This window comes from Rosa chinensis, chromosome 2 (assembly GCF_002994745.2).
Source record: "Rosa chinensis cultivar Old Blush chromosome 2, RchiOBHm-V2, whole genome shotgun sequence".
NCBI classification, from domain to species: Eukaryota; Viridiplantae; Streptophyta; class Magnoliopsida; order Rosales; family Rosaceae; genus Rosa; species Rosa chinensis.
In genome coordinates, this window is record NC_037089.1 from 42365556 (window position 1) to 42393238 (window position 27683).

At 39.3% G+C, this 27683-nt stretch overlaps 3 protein-coding genes across 3 annotated transcripts; all 3 read right to left on the reverse strand.

Annotated features, from left to right (window-relative positions):
• Positions 1–7890: 7890 nt before the first annotated feature.
• Positions 7891–10232, reverse strand: LOC112188489 (zinc finger CCCH domain-containing protein 2). Its single transcript, XM_024327611.2, has one exon. The coding sequence runs from the start codon at positions 9489–9491 to the stop codon at positions 8235–8237; it is 1257 nt and encodes a 418-aa protein (XP_024183379.1). The 5' UTR covers positions 9492–10232; the 3' UTR covers positions 7891–8234.
• A 306-nt stretch (positions 10233–10538) lies between these two features.
• On the reverse strand, positions 10539–15768 carry LOC112186558. Its single transcript, XM_040515319.1, has 3 exons — positions 15750–15768; positions 11847–11966; positions 10539–11376 (listed from the first exon to the last, which is right to left on the reverse strand). The coding sequence occupies exon 3, from the start codon at positions 11287–11289 to the stop codon at positions 10855–10857; it is 435 nt and encodes a 144-aa protein (XP_040371253.1). The 5' UTR covers positions 11290–11376; positions 11847–11966; positions 15750–15768; the 3' UTR covers positions 10539–10854.
• Positions 15458–22186, reverse strand: LOC112186557. Its single transcript, XM_024325009.2, has 8 exons — positions 21864–22186; positions 21089–21617; positions 18704–20429; positions 18273–18584; positions 17827–17929; positions 16837–17421; positions 16376–16519; positions 15458–15841 (listed from the first exon to the last, which is right to left on the reverse strand). The coding sequence occupies exons 2-7, from the start codon at positions 21600–21602 to the stop codon at positions 16397–16399; spliced, it is 3363 nt and encodes a 1120-aa protein (XP_024180777.1). The 5' UTR covers positions 21603–21617; positions 21864–22186; the 3' UTR covers positions 15458–15841; positions 16376–16396.
• Between the last annotated feature and the right edge of the window lie 5497 nt (positions 22187–27683).

Consider the following 27683-nt stretch of genomic DNA (forward strand, 5'->3'; position numbering starts at 1 on the left):
GTGGTGGCGGCATGGCTTGTGGGGGAGGCGCCATGGCTCTTGGTGGTGGCACCAACCCTCCTAGGGAACGCCCACAACATGCACAACGTGCACCTCAGTTAAAGGGAGGCAACCACAATGACATGTGTCATCGATGTGGATCAAGTGAGCATTGGTTCAAGCAATGTAAGGCAAGCGAGCAACTAGCTTCAAGATACATGGCATATAGGGACCTGAGGGAGCAAGAAATGTACCTTGCAGAAGAAGAAGATGGTGGAGATGTCAATCTCACCATAAAGGACTTCAAAGCTGAAGATGAAGTGCACAAGGATGCTGCAGACTTTGATTAGAATAGTCTTTTTATTTTCCAAGAATTTTTGTAATGGCAATATGCCTTAGTCAATAAATGACAATTGTATTAAACTCTTTCTTATGTGGTGCACCCAATGAAATATGATGTCTAGGAAAGTCATTGAGATTAATGGTACTTAAGAGAGTCTTGCTCCACCAACATCTCTCTCTACTTTCCTGGTCATATTTGATTGGAGTTACTAAACGGATAAAATGACTACAATGTGTCTTAGTTTGATTTTATTTTGGATTAGACTTTTTGGGACCTTTGATGTAATCATTGGCTATCTTTATCAATAAAGTATCGTATTATTATTCGATATCATGGACATGTTTTAATTCCGAACTTTATTATTTTTCAGTATGTTTCCTGGAGAGTTGGAATGCCTTCTTGATAGTGGCACCACACATACTATATTGCGACATAGGCAACTATTTCTATGGATGACGCCTAGTCGATCTTCTGTGACTACGATGGCTGGACCATCACAATTGATTCATGGTCGAGGACCAGCTCAATTTATGTTGCCAAATGACACAAGTATTAATGTCACCGAAGATCTATATGCTCCTAGGGCTGGAAGGACCCTATTGAGTTTTAAAGATATAAGAGCCAATGGTTTTCATGTGGAAACACATTGTGAGAATGGACAAGAGTTCCTTTGCATCACCTCTAATGACTACGGACATAAACGAGTATTAGAGAAACTTATGTGTTGATCTAGTGGGTTGTATGGAACCACTATTCGAATTATTGTATCCAACCATGTCATGAGAGATGACTTATGGGATTCTGACACATATAGGCTTTGGCATGATCGTTTGAGACACCCAGGTCGTGATATGATGATCCGTATATTAAAAACTTCACACGAACATCCATTTTTCAAAACGAAAAGAAGTCAGAACCAAAATTTGATCCAAGGTAGGGCTGGCACCGCCTACTACCTGGGGCCCAAAAGTGGTATTGACACCACCAATACCTCCTTGGTTCCTTTTTCTACTTCTAAAGTCAATTGTGACTTCGTGGCCCAACCATATACTTCCCTGGTTGCTTCTAAAACCCATCTTTCGTTTTGCAAAGCCTACTCTTTAGCAAAAGTAGGATCGAGACCATCCTATGCAAAGGACACTAAAGAGAATATTCCATTCTTACAAAGAATCCAAGGTGATATTTGTGGAACTATTCAACCAACTTGTGGACCATTTAGATATTTTATGGTGTTGGTTTATGCATCGACACAATGGTCACATGTCATGCTATTGTCCACAAGAAATGCTGCATTTGCTAAAATCCTAGCATAAATCATTAAATTAAGGGCTCACAACCCTGATCATCCCATTAAGTCAATTCGTCTTGACAATACTAGAGAGTTTACATCAAAAACATTTGATGACTATTGCATGTCCATTGAGATTGAGGTTGAACACCTTGTTCCTCATGTCTACACCCAAAATGGTCTCGCAGAAGCTGCCATTAAAAGACTTCAAATGGTCGCTAGAGCATTGGTTATGCGCACCAATCTCCCAGTTTCTGCTTGGGGCTATGCAATATTGCATGCAACTGTGCTCATTCGTCTAAGGCCTACCGCCACTCAACCCTTTTCTGCATCCCAGATGGTTACTGGTTATGAGCCTGATATCTCACACTTGTGCATATTTAGGTGTACAGTTATGTGCCAATTGCGCCGCCACAGCGCACCAAAATGGGTCCTCAAAGACGATTATGTATTTATGTTGGATATGACTCTTCAACCATTATCCGCTACTTAAAATCCTTGACAGGCGATCTATTTACCGCTAGATTTGCGGATTGTCACTTTGATGAGACAATCTTCCCTTCATTAGGGGGATATAGGAACAATAATGTTCAACAGGAACGACAAGAATTGTCGTGGCATGGTCTGTCTCCACTTTGTCTCATCTTGATCCCTGAACCGCACAATCCGAAATTAAAGTGCGGAGAATTCTCGATTTTCAGAACATAGCAGACTCTATGACTGATGTGTGTTCTGATATTGCTAAAGTGACAAAATCACATATACTTGCTGCAAACGTGACTGCAAGGATTGATGTCCCTAAACATCAAGGACATGGCGCCACCCCTAGGGGTATTGGGCATGACGCCTCCACCACTAATAGTGATGGCAATGTGCCAGGCCGGGCTCCTAGCAAGGAAACGTGGGAGGCCCAAAGGTTTGATGGATTCTCGCCCGAGAAAGAAAGCGAGTTTGGCATAGAAAGATCCATTAATCATCGACATAAATAACCCGTCTCATGAAGATATTCCGGATTATGGTTATGTCCAAGAGACATCATTGGGGGATGCTCCAATATTAGGACCAATTCCAGGGAATATGGAAATCTCTATGAATTACACTAGTGTACATGAGACGTTAACGAGATTCTATTTTTCTTGATGATGTGTTTGCATATTCTATTGCTCAAGGAATTATAAAACACACTGATATCGAACCTGGCTCCGTTGAGGAATGTCAACGAAGAGCAAACTGGCCTAAATGGAAAGATGTGATCCAAGTTGAATTGGATTCACTAACAAAGAGACAGGTATTTGGGCCTATAACGCTAACACCCCAAGTATAAAGCTTGTTGGCTATAAATGGGTCTTTATTAAAAAGTGTAATGAGAAAAATGAGGTTGTCAGATACAAAGCCCGCCTTGTGGAGCAAGGTTTCTCACAACTCCCTGGAATCGACTACAAGGAGACATATTCTCCCGTAATGGACGTTATAACGTTCCGCTACGTTGTCAGTTTGGTAGTTTCTGAAAAATTTGACATGCAGCTTATGGATGTTGTTACAGCATATCTCTATGGGGATCTAGATTCAGAGATATATATGAAGGTTCCAGATGGACTTCAATTACCCAAGTCAAGTGGCTTTAAACCACGGAGCGCGTTTTCAATACGATTGAGACGCTCACTATATGGATTGAAACAATCCGGACGGATGTGGTATAACCGGCTAAGTGACTACTTGATTGGGAAGGGATATGTCAACAATGAAATATGCCCACGCTTGTTTATAAAGAGGACAAGTTTCGGATTTGCAATTGTAGCAGTTTATGTCGATGACATGAACCTAATTGGAACTCTAGATGAGTTAAAGGAAACTGCTAAGTACTTGAAATCCGGTCATAGTCTTGAGCCTGAAAAAGATCCGTTTCGTCGAAGGGATGAGGACGAAGACTTATTAGAGGCTAAAGTGCCTTATCTAAGTGCAATAGGCGCATTATTGTACTTAGCTCAATGCGCACAAGACCAAAAATCTCATTCGCAGTGAACTTATTAGCTCGATACAATTCTACGCTAACACGCCACCATTGGATTGGCATAAAGAAAATCTTTCGATACTTGAGAGGTACGATTGATATGGGCTTCTTCTATCCCTACAGAGAGAAAGAAATAACGAAAGTGTGAGATCGGACTCCACAAGGCAAAACGCCACCTTCCGTGCTCCTCCTCCCTTCCATCAAATGACAACGATGTCTTGATGGGTTTTGCTGATGCAGGGTATCTCTCTGACCCTCACAAAGGTCGCTCCCAAAGGGGTTATGTCTTTACCATGGGAAGTACTGCGATATCTTGGAGGACTACAAAGCAGACCCTTGTTGCTACTTCCTCAAATCATGTTGAGATTATCACTCTACATGAAGCCGTGCGAGAATGCATATGGCTAAGGTCTGTAGTTAGACACATTCGAGGAACTTGTGGTTTGAAGTCTACCACAGATGAACCTACATGCATTTATGAAGATAATGCAGCTTTTATTGAGCAAATGAAGTTAGCTTTCAACAAGGGCGACAACACCAAGCATATATCGCCTAAGTTCTTTTACAATCAGCAACAACAAACACTTCTAAATATTGAAATGAATCAAATTCGTTCAGAAGATAATGTAGCGGACTTGTTTACCAAGTCGTTACCTAAATCCACCTTCAAGAAACATGTGAAGAGCATTGGATTAAGAAAGTTATCTGAACTCCCATAATTGTAGAAATTAGGGGGAGACCTTGACATTAGGGGGAGGTATGATGTCTATATGATCTCGAAGAGTGAAGGACGTGTTGTGCTCTTTTTGCCCTTCGACCAGAGTTATTTTTGTCCCACAGGGTTTTTGTTACCTGACAAGATTTTTAGTGAGGCAACGATCAAAATGTCATCACTTAGTTTGAGCGGCATAAGGGGGAGTGTGGAAGGATGTCGACTACTCCACATTCACGCGCGTTGTGCTCTTTTTCTCCTTCGACCAAGGTTATTTTTTCCCACAGGGTTTTTATTACTTGGCAAGGTTTTTGATGAGACAACTTAGAACTGCATAGCAGAGGCAACATTATTGACATGGAATATCCAAGGGGGAGTGTTGTAAATGATAATGACTATTCATGCAATTGGTATTGCTTAATGAATGTTATTGACAGACTCGTAATGTATTCGATTGACAGACTAGTAATGTATGCGATTGATATACTCATAATGTGCGATTGATTAGTATAGCTATTATGTATTGCATTTTGTATACATGATGTAACCCTATATAAACCTCATGGTGAGATGAATACAATACAATTATCCAATTCTCTACAACAAAATAAAAGAAAAATGCAAAAAGTAAAAAAAACCCACACCTATCCAACCCTAAATCAAAGCAACCAACTTGACAAGTGTTGATGCCTAAGACCTTCATTGGTGTACATCACCACTCATCAATCAGCAAACAGCAACAATCAATAGCAGAATAGGGTAAGAGCCGAGCAAAGCTCAATTATTCAAAAGAAACAAAATAGGGCTCTGGCACTCCCTCAAAAACCCACAACAGGCTTATCCAGAAGAGAAAAGAGAGAGGAAAAAGACTGGCCCAGCCAGGCCACAAACAGCAACCCAGGCAGGCGAGGCCCAAACGGCCAAGCCCATCTCCTACACCTCGCCTCTCTATAACAACCTGCAATGAACCACCATGGAGCAGCTTCCCTCTACCATTCTGGTGGCAGGCCTCTATCCTCTACCATCGTCGAAACAAGAAAGAAAACCTTGAGCCCCGACCTGGAAATCAAACGGTTAAAACACTCACCTCAAAATCACCGCCCACAAATCCGATCGCACCTTAAGAGAACCGTTGACGCACTACCACCATCGACGTCTCACAATCTGATATGCAACCACCCAGATGGAGCCCAGATTGAAGCAAAACTTGGAACCAAACCTCCACCACCGAACAACACCGTCGTCGTCAATGCACGATGCTCAAAGGTTGGGTGGAACCCAAAAAAAGACGATTAGAGAGGCCTCCAGACCTGCCGCAATCCACGATTAATGCTGAGACCCTCCTCGCACCGCCGCCATACCTCGCCACTCCACGATCGCCGCCTTGCCAAAGAAAAGAATGTTGCCGCCAGTCAAAACCTAAGTTTCAAATCTAAGGTCACTCCCAGAAGCTCGGAGACGCCTCAGCCCTTCTATCCCATTGTGTTAGTTTCCTTTTATAGAATTATTTTAGTCATACAAATAGTGTAACAAATGTTGGGACACTGTAATTAATGTTGAAAATGAGAAAGGAAAATGGGTTTTTAGGAGAATGAAAGGATTCATCGTCATCCCTATTTTTCCTTGCAAGGAGAACTATTTTCCGAACCTTGTACTTACCAAACATAAACATAGGAAAGGTAGCACTTTCCTTTTCCCAAGCTTAAAATCCACGAAACAAACAAGGTAAGAGAGATCAAACCCTAACTCTGTTAATGTTGCTAATTGTCACGCGGCGGGTTTTGACGATCTAGCACCGTTTTTCAGTGATGAGCTTATGGTTTCAAGAGTCGTGGTTGGAGTGTGCCGCTGTCCTAAGGGCACGGTCTTCAACTTCAAAAGTTTGATTTTGTGGCTGGTTGAGAACATTGCCCCTCCCTAACCCTATCATATTTTCTCTTTATTCGATCATAAAAGTGTTTCATTTCCTTTTTGCATCACAAGCACCGAAAACGAATTGAGTTTTTTTATTCAACCTTAATTCCGCACACCAAAACAAGAATTAAGGATCGAAATTGAGATACCATACTTAATTAAATAATAATCTAAATCACTTCTAGACGTCGTTTTCCATAAACAGCTTTCATATGCTTTTTAAACATGTTTTGTATTCCCCTAACTCAACAACGCCACCCTAAATGGATTGAAATCCAGATCACAAGTTTTCTCTGTCGAATCATAAGATTCACCATAAACCATGTTTGGAAACAAAGAGCAATTTTTTTATTTTTCTAAGAAAACAAAACAGAAAATAACGATATGCATTGTCCCTACTCCCACCTAATATGTAGCCATTCACAGATGTCAACCATACCTTACATTATAGGGGATAATAAACTGTGTCACGAGCATTTACAAGAAGATGATGGGTCTTTTTGTCCCAAAGTTCAGCTTTGCATTTCTTTAATTAATTGAAAATTGAAAATGTGACCCCAATTAAGGTGAAGGCATGCCTATAGCGTCATTTGAGCATGGGCTGCTGCTCCCCTTTCCCCACACCGTTTATTGGTGATTTGTGAATATGTAACAATCATGATCACCTAACCCAGCATTGCACCTAGCCAACAAACCCTACCAGTTAAAGAAAAAGGTCATATTCCAAACAAACCCTCATGGGCTATTTCCATACCATTCTAGCTGTCTTTCAGATAAGTTTCCCTCCTAGGAAACAGATAGTATGCATAATTGATCAAGGGTACGTGGTCCTTGTAGGCAGTAGTGGTACTGTGAATTTTACCTTCATATTCTATCTATGATCGATCTGCCAAAGAGTTTTCTAGGGTGAGATCTCCTGGAAATATTTCGCCAAATAGACACTGGAAAACCAAAGTAGCAAACACGATACAAGATGTTTCCTCGCATCTCCCTCTCACACCGTTCGCTTACCCTTTCATGTTTCTCCTGGTGTCTAGGTCAATCAGGACTTTTGATTAAACCAAACCAAACAGTCAACGAAACTGTGGTTTCTATAACTTGCACGATTTTGTGTGACCGATCGACGGTCGCCTCACGCTAGATCGGGTTGTGAAAGATAATGACTCATCTTGGGTGACTAGTCACCATGTTATAATGCATCAGCACTCATCTTGGGCAATCACTGGACCTGGCACGGCCCCAAGATTGTATTTTGTTTTTTTTTTTTTTTTTTTTTAATTATATATAAAGAAAGGAACATTATTACAACTGCCCTCAACGCAAAGCTAGCAGCAAGTGCTAATCAGTGATCCCTAGCCTTGCCATCTGCACAAGTATGATACTGCCAGCAACTTCATTTCAACAACAAATCCCATCCAAATCAGGCCAAAAACCAACAGTGCATGCTCGCCACCTAGCCTCTAAAGATATGCATTGCCCCCTCCCACATACAGTTCATCGTCAGCGCCATGAAACTATTAAACTAAACCAAAGAAAGAAAATTCCGGAACTAACATCCTGGTCATTTAATTATAATTAGGTTCAACACGCAAAAAATAAGTTTGCATATGTAATTTCTGCACCAAAATACATGAAATATTAAGTTCACACTCTCGAAATTAATCAGTTCAATCACAAAAAAGAATACATGAAATTAACAATAACAGATCCGGTTCTCTATACAAGCATAGAGAACTCCTAATTAATTACTCTCTCGAATTTAAAAGCAAATTACATAAACAAATGATCATCATGATCGAATCAAAACAGACAACAATATTACATTCCAAAATAGTTGACAATAATTTACACCAAATCACATATATATAGCAACATATATATACGACTGGTGCAGTAAGTATATGTACACTTCCTGATGGATCACCCACCATCTTTATTTCGTCATATATCTTCATGGATTAGTTATGCAATGGTCAGAATCCTCAAATTACATCAAGAGATCGTTAACCCATCCAAGATCCGGGTCGGGGCCACATCCTCCATTAATTTCAGTGGCATTGTTCTGCTCATCGAAGACCAAGCTTTTCCTCGAGCAATTTCCAGTACTACTACCGCGACTGAAAAAATTAATTCCTGCTGATGAAGGGCTTGGAGTAGATGGTGAAAGAATGAACTGTTGCTGCTGATCTTCAGCAGCAGCAGCAAAAGCATTGTATGAAGAAACGTCAACCAACGGGGTATTCTGGTAATTAGCCGCAGCAGAACTGATTGGTGATGAAACAGGTGAAGAAGTTGCTTCCATGTTATTGAACTTCATGGCCTCCAAAGAGGTCATGAGCTCTGAAAGCACATCTTTGTAGCTCAGCATCCCAGCTGCGCTAGCATGCCTCTGATCCAATCCGCTAGAGAAGTGACACTTGGATTCGCCGTAGGGAGACATAGGCGACAACGGCGGCGACAGATGCGACATACCGAGCAGAGTAGAAGTCGGGGAAGAAGTCACAGAACGGCAGAACAAACAGCAGTGAGTCGAACTCGGCGAGTTGGCCGAGTTCAGGTACTTGATACTCTTCTTGCAAGAACCCGAGCTAGGAGAGATCACTTCATCAGGTGAAGAGCTCCGTGAGTGATTCACAGGCAAGATGCGGAGCTGACGTGGCGTGTGAGCAAAGAAACAAACCTTCCTCTTACAGTTCTTGCCGTCTTTGCATGCCTCGGTTCTGTACCTTGCCGGATGCAGCCAGCACTCGAAAACACCGTGTGCGAACTCACAGCTGTCGCCACGGCTACACCCTCCGCGGCGATAGTCGGCACAGACTGTGCCGGAGTAGTGATAGCGGCGGGGATCACGGCGCCTGGCCTTTTCCCCGGGATGGGCAAAAGGGCAGTCGGTCCAGTCGTGGCTGCGGCTGCGGGTGCAGCGGCGGACCTTGAACTCGAACATCCGGAAGTGGTCAGAGGAGTAGGGGTCGTCGGAGGCGTCGTCTTCGTCGTCGTCAGAGGCACCGGTGTTGTAGGGGAGGAACTTGCGAAGGAGGGCCTCGTCGGAAGCAGAGAAGCGGGGAGAGTCGGTGGTGCCGTACATGTCGTGGGAGAAGGATAAGTCTTGGTGGGCGGCGGTGCGGCGGGTGAGGAGTTTCCTCGGTGGGATGTCTACTTCTCTGAGGAGGTTGTGGGTTTTCTTGGATGAAAGGAGGTGGTGGGAGGTGTGAAACTTGTGCTGCTCGGCGCACACACTGCTCATGTTTTGATGGTAACGTCGATGAGAATATCAAATTGGAGATGAGAAACAATGAAAGAGTGATGGAAATTGACGCTGAGAAAATTAAATGTTGATGAAGAGGGAACAAAGGGGTGGGTTATATAGGTGATTGAGGGAGAGAAGTTTAGCGTGAGAGAGGTGAGAGAAATGGCTAGAATGGTGACAAGGATGCGGAAGAGGGTATGGGCACAGAGATGCGTGTCTGCACAGTATTTGGGATCAGCATGCAAAGGGGGTTATGTGGCGGCTTCACAGTTCATGGCACGCAACACCTTTGGCTATGTGTTTGCTAATTGGAGCTCTGTCAGAAGTCTTGGACTGTTGCTTGCTCATAGTGTATGGCTGTATCACTACTAGCTATTTGGCCTATAGCCACCACCACTATTTCATGGCTATTGACACTATTGGGGAGAGAAGTCTGTGGCTATTGGCCTTTAGCCTCCAATACCATGTCCGACTCTAATTGTACCAACTCCATTTGGGGTTTGTGTCCCTTAGCCACGGATAAATCTGTCCGTCCCATCTTAGGTACCATAGCCAAAACAAATTTCACGCGCCTTACTTTTCCTCTCTGACAATCAATAGTAACCAATGTTTTCTATATATTATTATAACATCACTCACACCCTCTGCTACTCTGAAATCAGTCCCCATATTGAGACATCAATTGTTTAATTTATCAAACTCATCAGTGGCCAATTGGTACAAAATTATCAAAAAAAAAATTATTTGGAAATTTTAATAAAATATCAATCTGGTTTTGCAGACTATTCCGGTTTTACTATTGGGCCCCATTGTAGATGCTTTATGGTAATAAAAGTGTGACCTGGTAATTTTTAGAAAGATAAAATTTACTGAATGAATCACTACAGCTATACTTGCAGATTGACAAATTATATTCTCTAGTCTAAAAATAAATAAATAAAAAATAAATTTCTCAAAGATACAGTTATAGTTTGAATGAAAAAAATTGTAGTATATTTTTCCAACACACCTGATAAAAAATCAAATAAAATAACACAACCTGCAGCAGCATAAACTTAACTATTAACACATTTTCATTTAATATACCATGCTAGGAATTCTAGCAGACTTTACAAGTTCTACATATCAAACACTAGATCTAAAAAGCTACCATCACAACTTCCATTTACCAAAAGCAAATCTCATTCTAAGCCACATTGAAATTGGATAGAATGAAATTTGTTTCTATCAAAATATCCACCCTAACTAAGATTGGATCTAGAAGCTGGTAATCTAAGTAGATCTAAGTCTACTTTTACATATTTCCAAAAAACAGTCACTAGTTAATATTTTCAAAAGGGCAGAAAGTTCTAACCATTACCTAACAAGTCGTGCAACTTTGATTGATATTGTGACCCATTTGCACATTTGAAGTAGATATTGCTTGAGGATTGTCCGGTTTCTTTAGAAAATGTATGAGACGGCCAAGATCCAATGATTCCATAGAATTTATCCCTGCTGCAGCAAAGATCTGAGTCAAGGGATTAGCACCCACTTGTGTTTCCAATGATTCCAACTTCTTGTTCAGCTGTGCATAAGAAGCTCGCAGTGCCTCTTCCCTCTCAGCCGATTCTTTCAATTGTTGGGCCAAAGCTGCTTCCCTTCTTTCATTTGCTACCTGTTGTGCTTCATATGCCGCACTCAAGGCTATTAGTTTATGTTTCATCCCATTCTTTTGGGTAATAATCCCTGGAACATCTGCCCATTTTGCACCAATTCCGTATCCACGCACCCGATTACGCGTCTCAGGGCCCATTACCTTGTTAAATATTTCATTCCGAACCTCAGAAGTTACTTCGCGACCTTCATTTCGAACATCATTCTCAAGCTCTTGTAATTCATCCTGCAACAACTCAAAAGCTACATCACTCAAAACCTGCAAATTTAATCGTCAAAATTTTACTTGTTTACTGCTATTGACTCTATTTTTTTACAACCCTATCACAATGCCAACCAATCATATCCAGAAAATTAATAACAACCTATATTGAATTAAAGTTTTTCTGATGCTCTATGTGACCTGCTCTATAATTGAACAAGAGCATTTATGAAACCATGGTATATTGTAGAATTTATTACTTACAAAGTACAATAATTTAACCACATATACAGTTAATAACCGTCTTCTGGATAATATTCTTCAATATCAATACAATATGTTTCTTTATATACTTGATCAATACACCTATCATCAGCATACTTTATGAATTGATAGTAAATAAGCTAGCTATTTGCATTGACATGTAATAGCACAATAATGAAAACTGATTGCAAAACTGAAATTTGAAACACCATAGCCCTTACAGCACTCACAAATTTTTTCTTAGCTTCCTCATTACTAGGCTGAGGGTTAGTTGGATCTTTCTTGCTTGATGAGTATACAAGGCCAAAGAATGTCACCCTATCAAGTACTTCTTCAGGATGTTTACGTTCCTACAAACAAAATTATTATCATGAGTTGTGTCGATAACACGAAACAATGAAGGAATCAATTGACAAAGTTGAAGACAAATAATGGGGCAGAAACTGAAGCAACTACAATTAGCAAATATAAGAAATCATACATGTCCATCAACATTAATAAATGCATTCTCATAATAAAAACAGAAGAAGAGATATTAGTATACTCATCAAGCTCCTTTGCTGCAGCGGCATGACTGTATTTATTAAAACAAATTACTGTCAAGTGAATAAATCTAAGAGATAATTAAAATTTTTTACTCATCCCTACCACACGTTTGCAGATAATGAAGCTAATACTAAATATGATATACATCAATTACAACAACTTAACTTTGGTGAATATCAATTACCTATTTAATATCATCAACCTGCTGAATATAAAACTGACCATTAGTGGTTGAATGTTGGTGGAGTAGTTGTATATGCTTTAGGAAATCATTACCCATTGATATCGCATTTGAGCATAGGTTTTTGTTCCCGTTGTCTGGTGCAACTTTAATTGTTGTCGATTTGTTATATTTGTCTCTGCAACCTCCTACATTGAAGTGAACTATTATTACATGCAGTCCTTAGAGTACAGCTTATGTACTCAAACACCATTACATTAACATTCAAAACAAGAGAAACAATGTACCTGATTTTTGGTTTCGTCCCACCTACTCACCAAAGCACGCCATTGCCCTGCGTGAATGTGCTTATTCCCACATATAAACCTCCTTTCCATTCCCTTGAATGGTGTATACCATTTTTTTTTCATCTTGTATTTGAAGGACTTCCATCGCTCATGTAATTTATCCACAATCACATCTTTGATATCAGATGCCAAAGCTAGAGTTTCAGGATCCGACCAATCTAATGCATCCTAAGTATATAATGCATTTAAAGTAAATACCTCAAGCACAATATTTATTGTATCTACAACAACAGTGCATTTAAGGTAATTGCTTACTTGAATAGTCAGCCATGCCTCCTCTACTTTCCCATTCCTACAAAGCTCAGCCCAATTTTTAGCATTGAGAGGAAAATTGGAGCATTCAGCTGCAAGTTGTCCAATGAACCGACCTAATTGTGCTACCTTATCATCTGGGGCAACAGGCTGCCCAATGGCATTAAATTGTAATTTTTCTCGACCTTGCAATCCAAACTTGGGCTTGTTCTTTCCTCGAGTCTTTCGCGTCTTTCGCTTACGCTTCTTACTTAATCTACTTTGTGCACCGCTCTCATCGATATTTACTCCAAGTTCAGTTGGCACCTCATTGCCAACACTTGGAATGTTAAGCGGTCTACTTTGTGCACCGCTCTCATCGTCATTTACTCCAGGTTCAGTTGGCACCTCATTGCCAACATTTGGATTGTCGGATGAGCTTAACGTCTCATTCATGTTGATAGGTGGGGATGATTCTAGCCTTCCAATGTTGGTATTATTTGCAGTGGGAATATTCATCATCCTCATGAATTCATCATCATCTGAAAGACCTCCACCTTCTCGGACTTGTGTCTCATAGTCTTCAGTCAAGTTCACAAACAAGCCTTCAGTTTGAGGAATCATCTGCACATTTGATTATAGCACTTTATTATGAGAAACATATAAGCTTGTTCCGATTTCATCATATACCTGATTAACCTCATCGAATCACATAATCTATAACATAAGTTGGACTCCGATTTACTTGAGACAAATAGTAATATGAATCTGGAGCATGCATGTAGTGTATGATATTGTATAAAAATATGAGTTTAACAATATGTTAATCTTACTTGTGAAATGATCTGATGACTACCGAGGTCTGATCAGAACCTCGTAGTCGTAGAACTGGGGAGTGTGGATTTTGTTCGGCAAGACAGAGCACGATTGATTTGGGAATTTTGTTCTCGTAGTCGTAGAACTGGGGAGTAGTCGTAGAACTGGGGAGTGTGGATTTTGTTCGGCAAGACAGAGCACGATTGATTTGGGAATTTTGTTCTCGTAGTCGTAGAACTGGGGAGTGTGGATTTTGTTCGGCAAGACAGAGCACGATTGATTTGGGAATTTTGGTGGATTAGGGATTTCTATATGATTGGGAAGTGATCTAATCTTATCTCTAATATTATATTACAATTAATTAATTAGAATATAATCTTTTTCTGCTTTTGCCGCTAAGTTTGATCCATTCCCCATTTCCCCCTAAGTTTTGCCGCTTTAGATTTATAGCTTTAGTTTTCAACTTTCAGTTTTCAAGTGGTATGAATTGGCCACGGCCATTTTAATTTTTAATTTTTAATTTTCAAGTTGTTACCAATTGGCCACGGCCATATTGGTTATAATGTTATTTAAATTTCATTTTGGTATATTCCAATTTCCTATCAATCACTGTTGCAGCTCTAAAAATGCAATTGATTCTTGTTCATTTCTGATCAGTGATGATGATTCCAACTTGCTAGCATGTGAGATTCCTTCTGCTTCTATTCTGCTGTGTTCAAAAGTTTCGTTCTAGTTATGATTCAACACCAATAATTTACCAAGTTTTCATTATTCTAAATTTGACAATGGTCTTGTTTGACATTGTTGTTGTTACTTTTTGTGTACTATATAACTCTGATACTAGCATTACATTTTCATCCATTTCACTCACTATTTTCAGGTTCACAGAATGAAGAGAGGTTCTGCATCCAAGAGTGCTAAGGTTTTATTCAAGGAGGGTCCATCTCCTGAAAATCAACCTCCTCATTCACCAGCATCCTCATCTAATACACCGCCTAACCCAAATACTCGATTATCCAAAGAGATACTAGGCATCTATCTTGGCAAGTACGCCGAATGCAGGGATGTACCAGAAAATCTCTCCACTCGACCGAACCCAAACAACGGCGGCTACCAATTCACAACACCACCGCGTGTCAATAGGAGTCGACGAAACTCAGGCCCTCATTTGTCACCTACAGCCCATCTACCAACTGATAGCCTTGAGTTAACCGAGGATTCAAATGCCGATTACGAAAGCACTGCACATTTTCCTGGAAACCGAACACCTGAGAGCTGTGCGGATTCATTTGTGGGGGTTGTTTCATCTCCAGTTACAGAGGTTGGTACATCTATTGCATCCCCACAATATAAACCCAAGTTAACAAAAGAATGGTTGGACAGGAGCATAGCTAAAACTCTCGAGCCAAAGAAGGAAAAGTTTCCAAAAAATGAATCATTTTGAGTTTATCTTTGGTAGCCTAAATTTACTTTCAATGTTGGTCGACATTTGAGTTGTTAAGGTCGTTCTATGCTGATTATGTCCTAGTTTTCTTCGTATACTATGTTAGTTTGTTCTAGAGTGCAAGTTATGTAAGCAAGGGATGTGTATATATGTTAGAACTGTTTCTTTCCATTTGCAAAACCCAATGAGGTCTATGTGCAGCTTCCCATTCTAGTCATTAAGCTATTCTAAAATTGAGGATGTACTCCATTTATGGTTCCAAAAAGAGTTAAAAAATAAAAACTAACAGGTATTTACTCAGAATATGGGACTCCACCAATAGAAGGTTTCAAGAAATCATAGATATACATAAATCTACTGCTAGTCGCAGCAGTATAAATCTTCTCCTCAAACCAAACAGTAATTTATCCACTCATCAATGTAATCATAAGCTTCATACTAACTGTTCTGACCCTCTAATTGCTTTCTACCATTTGTGTACAGATCGCATTCATGACTTGAACGCAATAGCAAAACATCGTATCACTTTTGATAGTTCATACATAGTTGGAGAAGGAAAAAAAGTTACCTTACAGAAGCATACAATGCCCAAGAGTTGAGCAATCTTTACAATCCAGCAGTTCTAGAAGCTTTGTATCGCAACTTCCTATTATGAACTTGCTGCAAAGCACACAATTGACAATAGCAACCATTGAAAATCAAAAACACTGCCTTAATCAAACCCAACTAAATTCCAAAAGAGTTGAATTAATCGTTATCAAGGTAATGACACAAACCGTAAAAATTTATTCCCAAGACAGTACAGAAATTCAAATTAAAAAAGATCAGTGGCTGTGATGTTTGATTTCTCAACAGGATATCTTGAAATAAAAGAAAAACGAAAAACCCCAAAAAGGATTTGTATTGCAGAGTTACTGGGATAAAAAGAAAATGGGTTGAAAAGCTTTGGAATGGGGCTTGCAATTTCATTTTGGTACACAGAGAAGCAATTTCATTTTGGAATCAAACAACAGTCCACATCTTGAATGGCAAGTGTAGCATACATGGCTATGAAATCTGTATCAGGAATTCCAGTTCAAGATGAAAGCTGTATAAGGAATCGGAACATAACTATTACAAAGATTAAGCATCGGTTTCAGTATTTGCATACAGCTGTTGGATACGAAAATGTAGACATGAAATGAGAACTATTACCACTGTAGTGTCCCATTAGCTTCACAACACCAATACCATTTTCAATACTTTCACCTTCCACATAAGCATTCCCTTGAAAGGTTCAGTTGATAGAGTCATGCCCGCAAAAAGCAATTCCACCTCCAGATCTTGTGAGATAGTTTTCTGACATAAAAAAAAGAGCATCAGGAAGAGCAAAACAGTATAAAATACTCGGATCAAATTCTTTTATTTTCTGACCATAATCGGAATCATATAGAAAAACCAAAATTTCCTGCTGTATCATATATGGCATCCCAACCCTTTAATCAACTTGATCTTAGAGAAAGCATCAGCACTAAGTAACACAGCTTTATGATACAATTATTAAAAGAGCAAATTGTTAATATAAATGCACAAGATCTATACACCAAAATATAGCCTGATTTAATGTGGTACCTAAGGTATCAGTCAACCACAATCCCAGGCATATCAGTTCTTACTTGAACGTCTTCGTCAGCAACAAGTAACGGTTCTAAATTTTGAGGAGCTGCTATGTCATCTTTCATAATGTTACCCATATCAAATAAATCTCGTGGTCTTGTTCTTACTGCAACATGCCAATCGGGCTGCGTGGGATCCTTAACATAAAATAGTTGATTGGCATTTGACCCAAGGGTAAATGTATCTGGCCCTGGAAGCAAGTGCTTGAAGTTAACCAACACAAAACCATATTCATCAGTTTTTATATATCGATCTCTAACCCTTCCATCAATCCAGTCACAGTCGAACAACACCACTCTGCGCCCACGGTGATAGTCTAACTCAATTATGTCTTTCACTACACCGTAATAGTCAAGAAGAGCAGCCCTTGGATTATGATCTCGAGCAGAGACATAGTTATCTTCCACCGCCCTCACAAAAACACCGCTATTCTGCGTGTTCCCTTCCACATCAATTGATTTCACATGAAATCGAAAACCGTTGATAATATATGACAACAAGCGACCTGTCCAATGGTTTGGACCCCTAGCCAATGCTTGCAAGTCTTCATGTATTTCAACTCCATCATCAATCTGTGATTGAATCTACAAAAGTAAAAGCTTCCCACTTAAATCTTCTAGTTATAAATTACTACATATACACAAGTAGCATATACATATAAGTCTGTTAGATAAAGCATCTACATAACGATATGATGTTTTCTTTTATTTAATACGATTTTTATTTTTTTGCGATTAAGTTAACTGTGAGTTTGTTAGAAAGATAAATATGAAGACCCCTAATCCACATTCACAACGTCAGTCAATCAACCCTAGGAAGATTGCCAACAAATGTACATGCATTATAGATTGACTCCAACTGAAGTTACAGTGGAGCCCTCTTGCTTAGCATTTAAGTATGTACATGCAAAGACCAACAATTCAGAGTAGTAACTTTGTAAGAAAAAAAAAATTTATTCACAATGTAATACATCTACATTTCGTGCTTACATGTGTACCAAACCATCCAGGAAACTCCATATGTGCTCGTGCTTGCGCGGCCTTTCTCGTCTCACGTGGAAGTCGATTATCTATAATTAGTTTCTCATGTTGGCTGCATTTAAAGTAATAGTATATATCAGTTGTGTCTATAAGAATTGTACCCCTATAATGCAACTACATGTCATCTTTAAAGCAAATGTATAATGTGAGATAAGTTCTCCTAAAGTCTGTTAGATGATACCGGAGCTAAAACCATCAAATATATAATGTGATATGCTTAAATTTAATATGAAAAGGTATGTCATTCCAAAAGAGTTTCATCAAATTAATCATTACCAAGAACACAACAAAGGCAAATATAAACTACTACTTAGACAACATCACCTTCTCATTGCAAATTGATTCATAAATGGTATAAAACATCCTCCTCACATTACTCAACCTCAGTTTTATACCTGATATATTCTGCAACCTCTGGACAACCGAATAGAACAGCTCGATGTGCCCGTTCCCACTGTACGTGCTCAAGATGAATGAGTTGCTTACTGCCAAGTGATCGTCCATGTCCGGAAAATACAGAGAGACCATTTTGAGTTCCACCTCCAGTGAAATCAGCGTTACGACCGGGTCTATTTCTTTTGCTAACAACTTCATCACCCAAATACAATGCACAAAATCCTAGTGTTTCCTCAATAATATACCCTATAGCGATGCTGCCCTCGGGTCTATTTCGATTGCGCACATACTTTTTTAATGTATGCAAATACCTGAAAAACCAATTACCTTTAATTTTAAAGTGGCTTAACAAAGTGTATGATAATTACTTACACATGCAAAAAGTATTCGATTACAAGTACATGAACTGAAACAGAATATAATAACAAACCTCTCAATAGGATACATCCACCTATATTGGACAGGACCAGCAATCTTTGCTTCTTCGGCAAGGTGGATCGTGAGGTGTACCATCACATCAAAAAATGATGGCGGCATTAACCTCTCTAAATGACACAATGTAATGGCAATTCGTTTACTCAAATCTTCGAAATGTTCTTTGGTTCCAACTTTGGTACAGAGATTTCTGAAGAATGAGCTAAGCTCTAGCAAAACAACTTTGGCTTCTTTTGGCAGCGAATGGCGAATTGCCAGGGGAAGTAAATACTGCATAATGATGTGGCAGTCATGACTTTTCAGCCCCACGAGTTTTCGTTCTGCTTTTCGAACACATCTCGCTAGATTAGAAGAAAACCCATCCGGAAGCAGAGCAAGAGATAATATCTCGCAAAACAATGATTTTTCAGTGACCTTCAAAGTAAAAGGCATAGGGTCATAAGTACAACGGCCTCCAACTAATTTTGGGTGGTACTTAGGCTTACAATTAAGTTCCTGCAAGTCCAAGCGTGCATTTAGAGAATCCTTGTTTTTCCCATCCATACCCAATAAGGTTCCTATAACACTTTCAGTGACATTTTTCTCGATGTGCATTACATCGAGATTGTGTCGCAAAAGCAAGTCCTTCCAATATGGAAGATCATAAAATATGCTTTTCTTCTTCCACGGGCCACAGTACTTTTTCTTCTTTTTTCCCCTTTTTCGTTTTAGTCCCTTCATGTTGATAGCTCCCTTGCCATATTCAAACTTCAATCCATGTAATGAAGCCAAACACTCTAAACCTGTCATAGGAATTGGTGGTTGGTCTAGCTCAATGTTACCGTCAAAAGGTTTCTTGAACATGCGATACTTATGAGCCATTGGAAGCCATCGACGATGTCCCAAGTAGCATTCTTTTCGGCCATGTCTTAGCCGTGTAGACTTGGTGCCAAATGCACATTGTGGACATGCTAATTTGCCTTTAGTGCTCCAACCAGATAGCATAGAATATGCTGGGAAGTCGTTGATGGTCCACATAACCGCAACATGCATGTCAAAAGTCTCTTTCTTGAATGCATCATAAGTAGGTATCCCTTGGTTCCACAAATTTTTCAACTCTTCAACTAAAGGCTGCAGGAATATATCTATATCTTTTCCAGGACCTTTTGGACCAGGAATGAGCAATGAAAGCATCAAGTAAGGTTGTTTCATACAAAGCCATGGCGGAAGGTTGTAGACTGACATCACAACTGGCCACGTGCTATGGGACAGACTCATCATACCGAAAGGATTAAATCCATCACTTGCTAACCCAAGACGAACATTTCGTGGCTCTGAGGCAAAGTTTGGATACATTGTGTCAAGATGTTTCCAGGCTGGTGAGTCAGCAGGATGTCTAAGAACTTCATCATCAGGTCTCTCTTCAGAATGCCACACCATACTCTGAGCTGTGTGGCGTGACATGTAAAGACGTTGAAGTCGAGGTCCCAATGGAAAATAACGTAATACCTTATGAGCAACTCTAGTACGTCCAGACCTGCTCTTGGACTTGTATCGACTGGCGCCACACACTTTGCACTTATCAAGGTCAGCATGTTCTTTCCAAAACAACATACAGTCCTTAGGGCATACATCTATCTTTTCATAAGGCAATGCCAAATCAGTTATGAGCTTCTTCGTTTGGTAGAAATTAGTAGGAAGGTTTGCTTCAGGAAACCATACTTTTAACATGTTCAACAAGCCTGAGCAAATAGTAAATATTACATTTAGTTGGCAGTTTGCAATAGGCTACAACATGTAGTAAAGGGAACTGTAGGATAGAAGGATGGCACAGAAAATAGATAAATTTTAGGTCCTACTAAACATGTGAGTATCTGACATGTTATTTAAGCAAATAACAAACTGCCATACATATCATTTGACCAAAAAATAATGATTAATTGTATACCAGATACTATGTTTAAGCAGTTACCATTGTTAAAATTATTAATTCTTGGCACAAGTCATGCAAATTTGTCTTGTCCAGTTTCGTTCAACAAATGGAATCCTGGTTGCCCAGTTTAGTTGATTTATTAATCTTTATAGTTGTTACTCCTATATCTCATCATAACTTTAATAAACTGATAAGGAATTGCATTTCAGTTATATATAGATTTATATCGTTTTTATGTATGATGAGTCTAAGATAATGCATTTGAATGCACATTTAGTAATAGTAGTTGTCAGTAGCAAGGTTCGGTACTTGTAGATGCAGCGTTCCAATGTCATATTTCAATCTAATTAGATAGTTCGAATGAGGAAAATAAAAATTGAGACAAAAACAACTAAAGTGGATACATATTAGCTACCAAGTTTGAAAATGCACTCATAACTTGATCGCACAACAATTGAGGACACTAACCTGTGAAAGACACATCAGTCCAACAGTTTATAGCTTTGAGTTGATACAACTGCAACATGAAATCAAGTTTTGACTTCCCACAACCTGGGTACAATTCGGTTTTACCCTCTTCAATCAAACGATAGAATTTTTCAGCATCAGGAGTGAGGTTCTGCGGAGGCGCATCTTCTTCTTGAACATTGTCATCATTACTAGGACCGTGCATACCAAACGCATCGTGGAGCATAGCTGTTATATCAGCAGCCCCTAAAGGAGGTTCTCCCATGTTACTCAATTGCAATGGCTCGCCATGCCACTTCCAGCGTGAATGAAGATAGTTTGGGCACATGCCATCTACTTTAAGATGATCTTCAACCTCTTTTGGTGATCTCCAGCCACAATTGTAACATTCTATACAAGGACACTTGATTTTACCCTCAAAACTAGCAACTAACAAGGAGTGGTTGATAAATGCACGCAATGCAGCCATATACTCATCTGTTCTGCGATCAAGAAATACCCACTCTTTATCCATACCAACATAAGAAGCCTGTAGGTACAAATGACACAGCACTAACCATTAACATTCGAAACACTTCGGTGAAGCTCAATTTATCAAATAAAAGCACCTTATGTCTATAGAGCCGAGGAAACCAAAGGGTGTTCTGATATATCATCAAACAAACTTGACAAGAAGTTAAAATTGCATAGACTACAAAATTGATTAGGATATGGAGAAGCCATGTCAATCTCTAAATGCCCATTACATAGAAGAATCAAGTACCAGATAGCTTACTTTTCAATTTGCTTCAGAAAGACCCTTCCTACTTCAATGGAAAGGGGGTAAACACCGTTTGACAGCCGCCCAACTTGATCACGAACGAAGACAGAGAATTGCGTGGACAGAAGGACGAATAATACAACGTTTCATTCTCTGAAGATTGAGAAAGATTTATGGGAGAACAAATTAATCTGGTGGCAGATCGTCAGATTTTAGCCTTTCTAATGGATCCGTGTTTGCTCTGATCTTTCTACAATGAAGAGGAACAGGGGTGTTTAGCCCTTTAGCCACCGAGTTCCAATGAAAAGTATATCTTTCCAGTTTTGTTTTTATGTTATTGTTTTTTTTTACAACTAATACCTAAACTATTAGACATAATAAAGAAGTCAGATTTTATCAAAAGGCCACGGATGCAAACTTTTTAAATTGTTGTTTATCTATACTTTTATTATTAAAATGTCATTGATGGCTAGACTCTTACAAACAGTGCCTGATATTAAGAATATATGTCAAATTTGGGGACGGAAGTTGAATATCATCTGTGGCCAAGTTGTAAAAAGCTTCAGATAATGGGATTGTGGTAGAACTGGGGATAGATACCGTGACCATGTCTTAATTTGCCACAAAAAAATTCTGACCGTCCCTATTGAGTGTATAAAAGCCACCGAAAATGTGTAGTACCCAATAGTCCTGTGGCCATAGGCCAAATAGCTAGTAGTGTATGTTGTATATGTTGTACTTGGACATGAGATGAGTTTGAGTACTCCTTATGGCCGGATCCGTATCCTCTCATGAGTCTCATCCTGCCTAATACATACTGCTATTAAAATAAAATAAAATAAACATAACAAAAATAATATAGAATGAGATTGAATTTTAGATCTAGTCTAATTCTAAATCTAATTTAAATCTTTATTGTATCGAACTAAAGTATAACATGTTCAAACACGCTAAAAAGAAATTTAAGAGAGTGAAATTTATGTTCCTTAATTTACAATTCATACTTCATTTTGTTTAGTATCTTAAATTTTATCTTTTTGTAAAGAAAAATATGGGAGTGTGAATTTCATTCTAAAAGAAGAAATAATGAGTGTGGATTACAAATTTAGAAGTAGGAATTTCATTCTTTAAAATTTAATTCAATTGTAATTAAGAAGAAGTGTTGACGATTTAGTTTTTGTAGTGGAAAATGATTTGTGGCCTCAATGAGGCCAAAAATTTATGGCCATAATCTTAGGTGTCATGTCATGTCATGTCATCTACACACATCAGCTATTCGTCAAATCATGTCATGTAATTCTTGAGAAAAATATAATCTTATCATTCCAAAATCTAATAACTCTAAATTATTTTAACTTACTTCTAAATATATATATATATATATATATTATATATATATATATATTTGGCTTTCTTTAATATTTTTTTTTTCTTTTCATTACACTCATGCATAGATTTAAACAACAATTTTTTTTCTCTTCAATCAAGAGTAGAAAAAATTTCATAATTCAGTCAATAGATTTACACATACATTCGATTAATAGATTTGCATAACACATGTATATAAAGTCAACCTTTGTTGGGTTCCTGCAAATTTTGAAAATATAATGTGAAAAATACATATTCATATGATTGTATATATTATTTTGTTCATTGTTTTCTCTTTATGTAGCTAAGATTTAAACGTTAGATCTGAATTTACTATTTTTTGTATGTTTTTCCCTTATATTTAGATTGTAGATATTAATTAATGGCTGCTAACGTGAAATTTTTTCTTACCTCTTAATTTAGACATAAGTATTTCCCAAATTCAATTTATTAATGCTATTTTTTTTTTGATGAAATTAATCAATATTTGGAAAGAAAAGTTAACGTCTATTTCTTGACACATAATTCAATATGTTAATGCTATTTGGAAAGAAAAATTAAAGGAAAGAACTTAATTAAATGAAGAAAAATATTGGTCAAAGAATATGTGGACATATCTCTTAAATTAATATATAATTAATAGCTGATATTTTTTTCGTCCCCTAATTAAATTCATTAATATAATTGATTCACCCCCTAACATCTAAAAGGAAATGTAAAAGGGTAAAGTTGGTGTTGCAATAGTATGATGTGGCAAGATATATTATGTGGAATTGAAAATAAAATTTGTATTTACTTACATGGCATGACACCTAGAATTTGAGGCCACAAATCTTAGGCCTCATTGAGGCCCCATATCATTGCCCTTTTGTAGTTTAGTTATCAAAGTTCAAGACTCAACTTTTTGACTAACTATTTAATTAGGGTTGGTTCAGTTGCATATTATGATATAGTTAAATTCGGGTTGGTTCGTGGGGATGAGTCTCCCAGCTTGACAGGGTTCCAAACCCCTATTCAAAAAAATAAAAAATGATATAGTTATTACTCGATCTTCCAACCCAAAACTCTTGAAATCTTTCTTTTAGCAAAATCAAAGGGATTCTAGTCACATCAAGATTGAGAACCAACCCTCTGATTAATTTTGGTGGAGAGACCTACTTATAAGAGAGCAATATTATGTGATTTGATTCACTTTTCTACTCGCGGTTGAAGATACAGATAAAAAGTAGAGTAACAGATTGTTATATCTCATGTTCAAGGGTGTTTTGGTAAAAATAAGGAGGTCGATCTACTTAGCTTTTCAAGTATTCTAAAAAGTAAATTAGAGGTGTACCAAGTATAGGAGGTCCAAATAGCAAATTTGGAGGTTCAAGTAGCAAATTTGGAGGTCCAAGTAGAACCACCATTAACTAAAATATATGAGAAAAGAAAAGAAAAGAAAAATGATTTATTCTACTAATCTAGGCAGTGGTAAAATAGAACATTCTAGCGCTCTGCCTAGAAAGTGTGAGTTGAGCCTAGTCTTGAGTGTTTAGACCGGCGAAACCCTAGTGGATCGTAGCATACAAACGTATGTGTGGTGCATCTGTTATGGTGTCAAAAGGGTGGGAGTGGATCTCTGGTCTCGTCCGATCGATGGAAGAAGTTACTGAAGGTTTCACGAGAAAAATGGCCTTGTCTGATCCTACCGCTGTGGTGGTGGTATCAAAGGAAGCAGTCCAGAAGAAACCGAAATGGTGGTTCCTGGTGGGGGGAATGGTGGTCAGCGAAGCCTTATAGGAAAGATCTGCTGATCAACACAATGAGAGGGCTTTGGCTACAGAAGAATGGCCCGCTGGATAAGTCTCGGATCACGGCGGTTCCGTTACAGGGAAGTAATTGAATCCTGTTCTCTTTCAAGAATATGGATGATTTCAAATAGGCTGTCAGAGGTAGCCTCTGGTCATATGAGAAAGTGCTATTTGCGATTGCAGTCACTGATGGTCTTGAGGATCCGTTGAAGGTGTCTTTGTCAACCCAATATTTCTGGATCCGCATTAGGGGTCTTCCCCCGACATACATGGATGAAGAGACCGGTGAGAGTATCAGTAACGTGGTGGGTCAATACGTGTGCACAGGTAAGGATCACTTTGGCAATTGCTTGGGAAGTTACCTTAAGATCAGAGTTAGTATTGACATCTCTGTGCCTCTGAGGAAATGGATTGGTTTCGAGCCGGAAGGGGGTGTGGCCAATCTTCATGATGTAGAATATGAGCGCTTGCCACATTTTTATTTCTATTGTGGGCTCCTTTCCCACACAGAAGCAAACTGTCCAGTAAAGGAGTCAGGAGAGATACTAGAGTCGGCGTATGATGCTCTATTGAATGTCGAGAAGAAGGAGGCTTAGCTTGTTAAGCAGGAGCAAGGTCTGAACTCGCCAGAACCTAGTGCAGAAGGTGGCGGTCAGCAGTTGGGGTTGTTTACAATGGAAAAACCTGGGTGGAGTATAACTGCGCCTGAGTTTCCCGTGTCGGGTTTGGTCCGAACTAGGGCCGAGATAGAGGAAGAAGGGGTTCCCATGATAGCTGGGGCGCATCAAATGGAGGATATAGAGTAGTGGGGTCAGAGCAGATACAAGGGGATGCGAAACGGTGATGTGTTGGGGACATGAAGGTGTACCGGCGACGGCCACTGCCAGATCTGACACCGGAAGCGAAGTTGACTTTGTGTGATGTCCAATTAGGGAATGCCCAGATTTTCAGCCTCCAACTTTGATGAGCAGTAATGACAGTGGCATGGGAAGGACTATGTTATAGGAGGGAATGCAGGAAGGTATCACGGAGATGGTGCAAACTGTTATGCCGACTAGTGAGCTTCAAAAAATGGAAAGGGAGTCTTTTCAGCAGGGGATTGGGAAAGCAATAAAGAGTGGTAGTCCATCGGCTCTTATTGAGGTGACGAGGCTTAAAACACGGAGTGAAGGTTTGATAGCCTCAAATTTGAATCTAGGGATTAAGGCGAGAAGCCGGGCGGGTGGTGAAAGTGGTCCTCAAACAGTTGGGCCGGGTACTAAAGTAGCGGGTGGAAGTAAACAAAAAGATTTGAAGCTGGGAACCCGCGTGGAGGAGAAGAAGGGTTTTAAAGTGCGAAAGCATGCAATTAACGTGATCATCAAGGGACAGAAGAAGAGCTCAGTTGATGCTCCAAATCAACTCTGCGTGATGGGTCCGGACATGACCCATCATAAGAAATGATCATATTATGCTAGAACTGCCAACGGATTGGGAACCCTTGGACAGTTAGAGGGCTAAAAGGGCTTATTGCCCTAAACATTTCCAGTTTAATTTTTCTGTCAGAAACAAAGTGTATTGTAAAGGAGATGGATTCTGTTCAGAAACAGTTGGGATGGAGGAATATGTTCTCTGTAGGTTGTCATTTTGTAGTAAAAAACCATGGTAAACGAGGTCGGGGGGTTTGAGCCTAATGTGGAAGGAAGATGTCAACGTTTCTCTGAAGTCTTTTAGTAGAAATCACATTGATGTCGTGATCAGGGAAGGGGATGGTGCATATTCATGGATATTTACGGGGATCTATGGTCACCCAAAGATGGAAGAACGGCACTTGACGTGGGAGTTGCTTAAGGCTCTGGGAAAAGAGGATTTTGGTCTGTGGGTTGTTGGGAGAGACTTTAATGAAATCGTGTCATTTCTAGAGAAACATAGGGGCCCTAGAAGGGGTGAAAGGCAGATGGATGGGTTCAAGGAGGCTTTGTTGGAATATGGTTTGAAGGATTTGCACTTTGTGGGACCTGAATTCACATGGAGGGGCAACAGAAATGGGGTGGAGATTAAGGAACGACTTGACCGCTTTGTGGCTAACTCCAGCTGGTCGAGAAGGTTTTTGGCATCTAGGGTGTTTCATTTAAATCCTAGTACTTCAAACCACTTACCAATTTTATAAGAAGTAAAGAGTAAAAGGAAACGGAGACGGAGAAAGAAGAAGAAAAATTCGTTTTGAGGATCTTTGGTTGAGGGAGAGTGATTGTAAGGAAGTAGTGGAGTCGGGTTGGGGCAGTGCAACAGGTATTTGTCCTTTCTCAAAAGTCTGTAACAAAATCCATAATTCTAGGGAGTTGCTTTTGAGTTGGAGTAGGACTCGGTTCAGAAAGCTGCAAGAAGAGATCAAGGAGACACGTGATAGGTTAAGTGTTTTTTATGATAAAACTTTATCTACACCTCCTGATGATGTGAGAACGGCGTTGGAGGAGCAATTGTACGAACTGCTGCACAAAGAACAAATCTTTTGGTAGCAGAGATCTCAGGTGATGTGGCTTGCAGAAGGGGACTTGAATACAAAGTATTTTCATCAGAAGGCCAACAATAGAAAGAAGAAAAATACATTGCATGGTTTGTATGATAATCAAGGAGTCTGGTGTAGTGAACAGAATGGTTTGCAGCGAGTTGTAGTGGATTATTATCATAAGTTGTT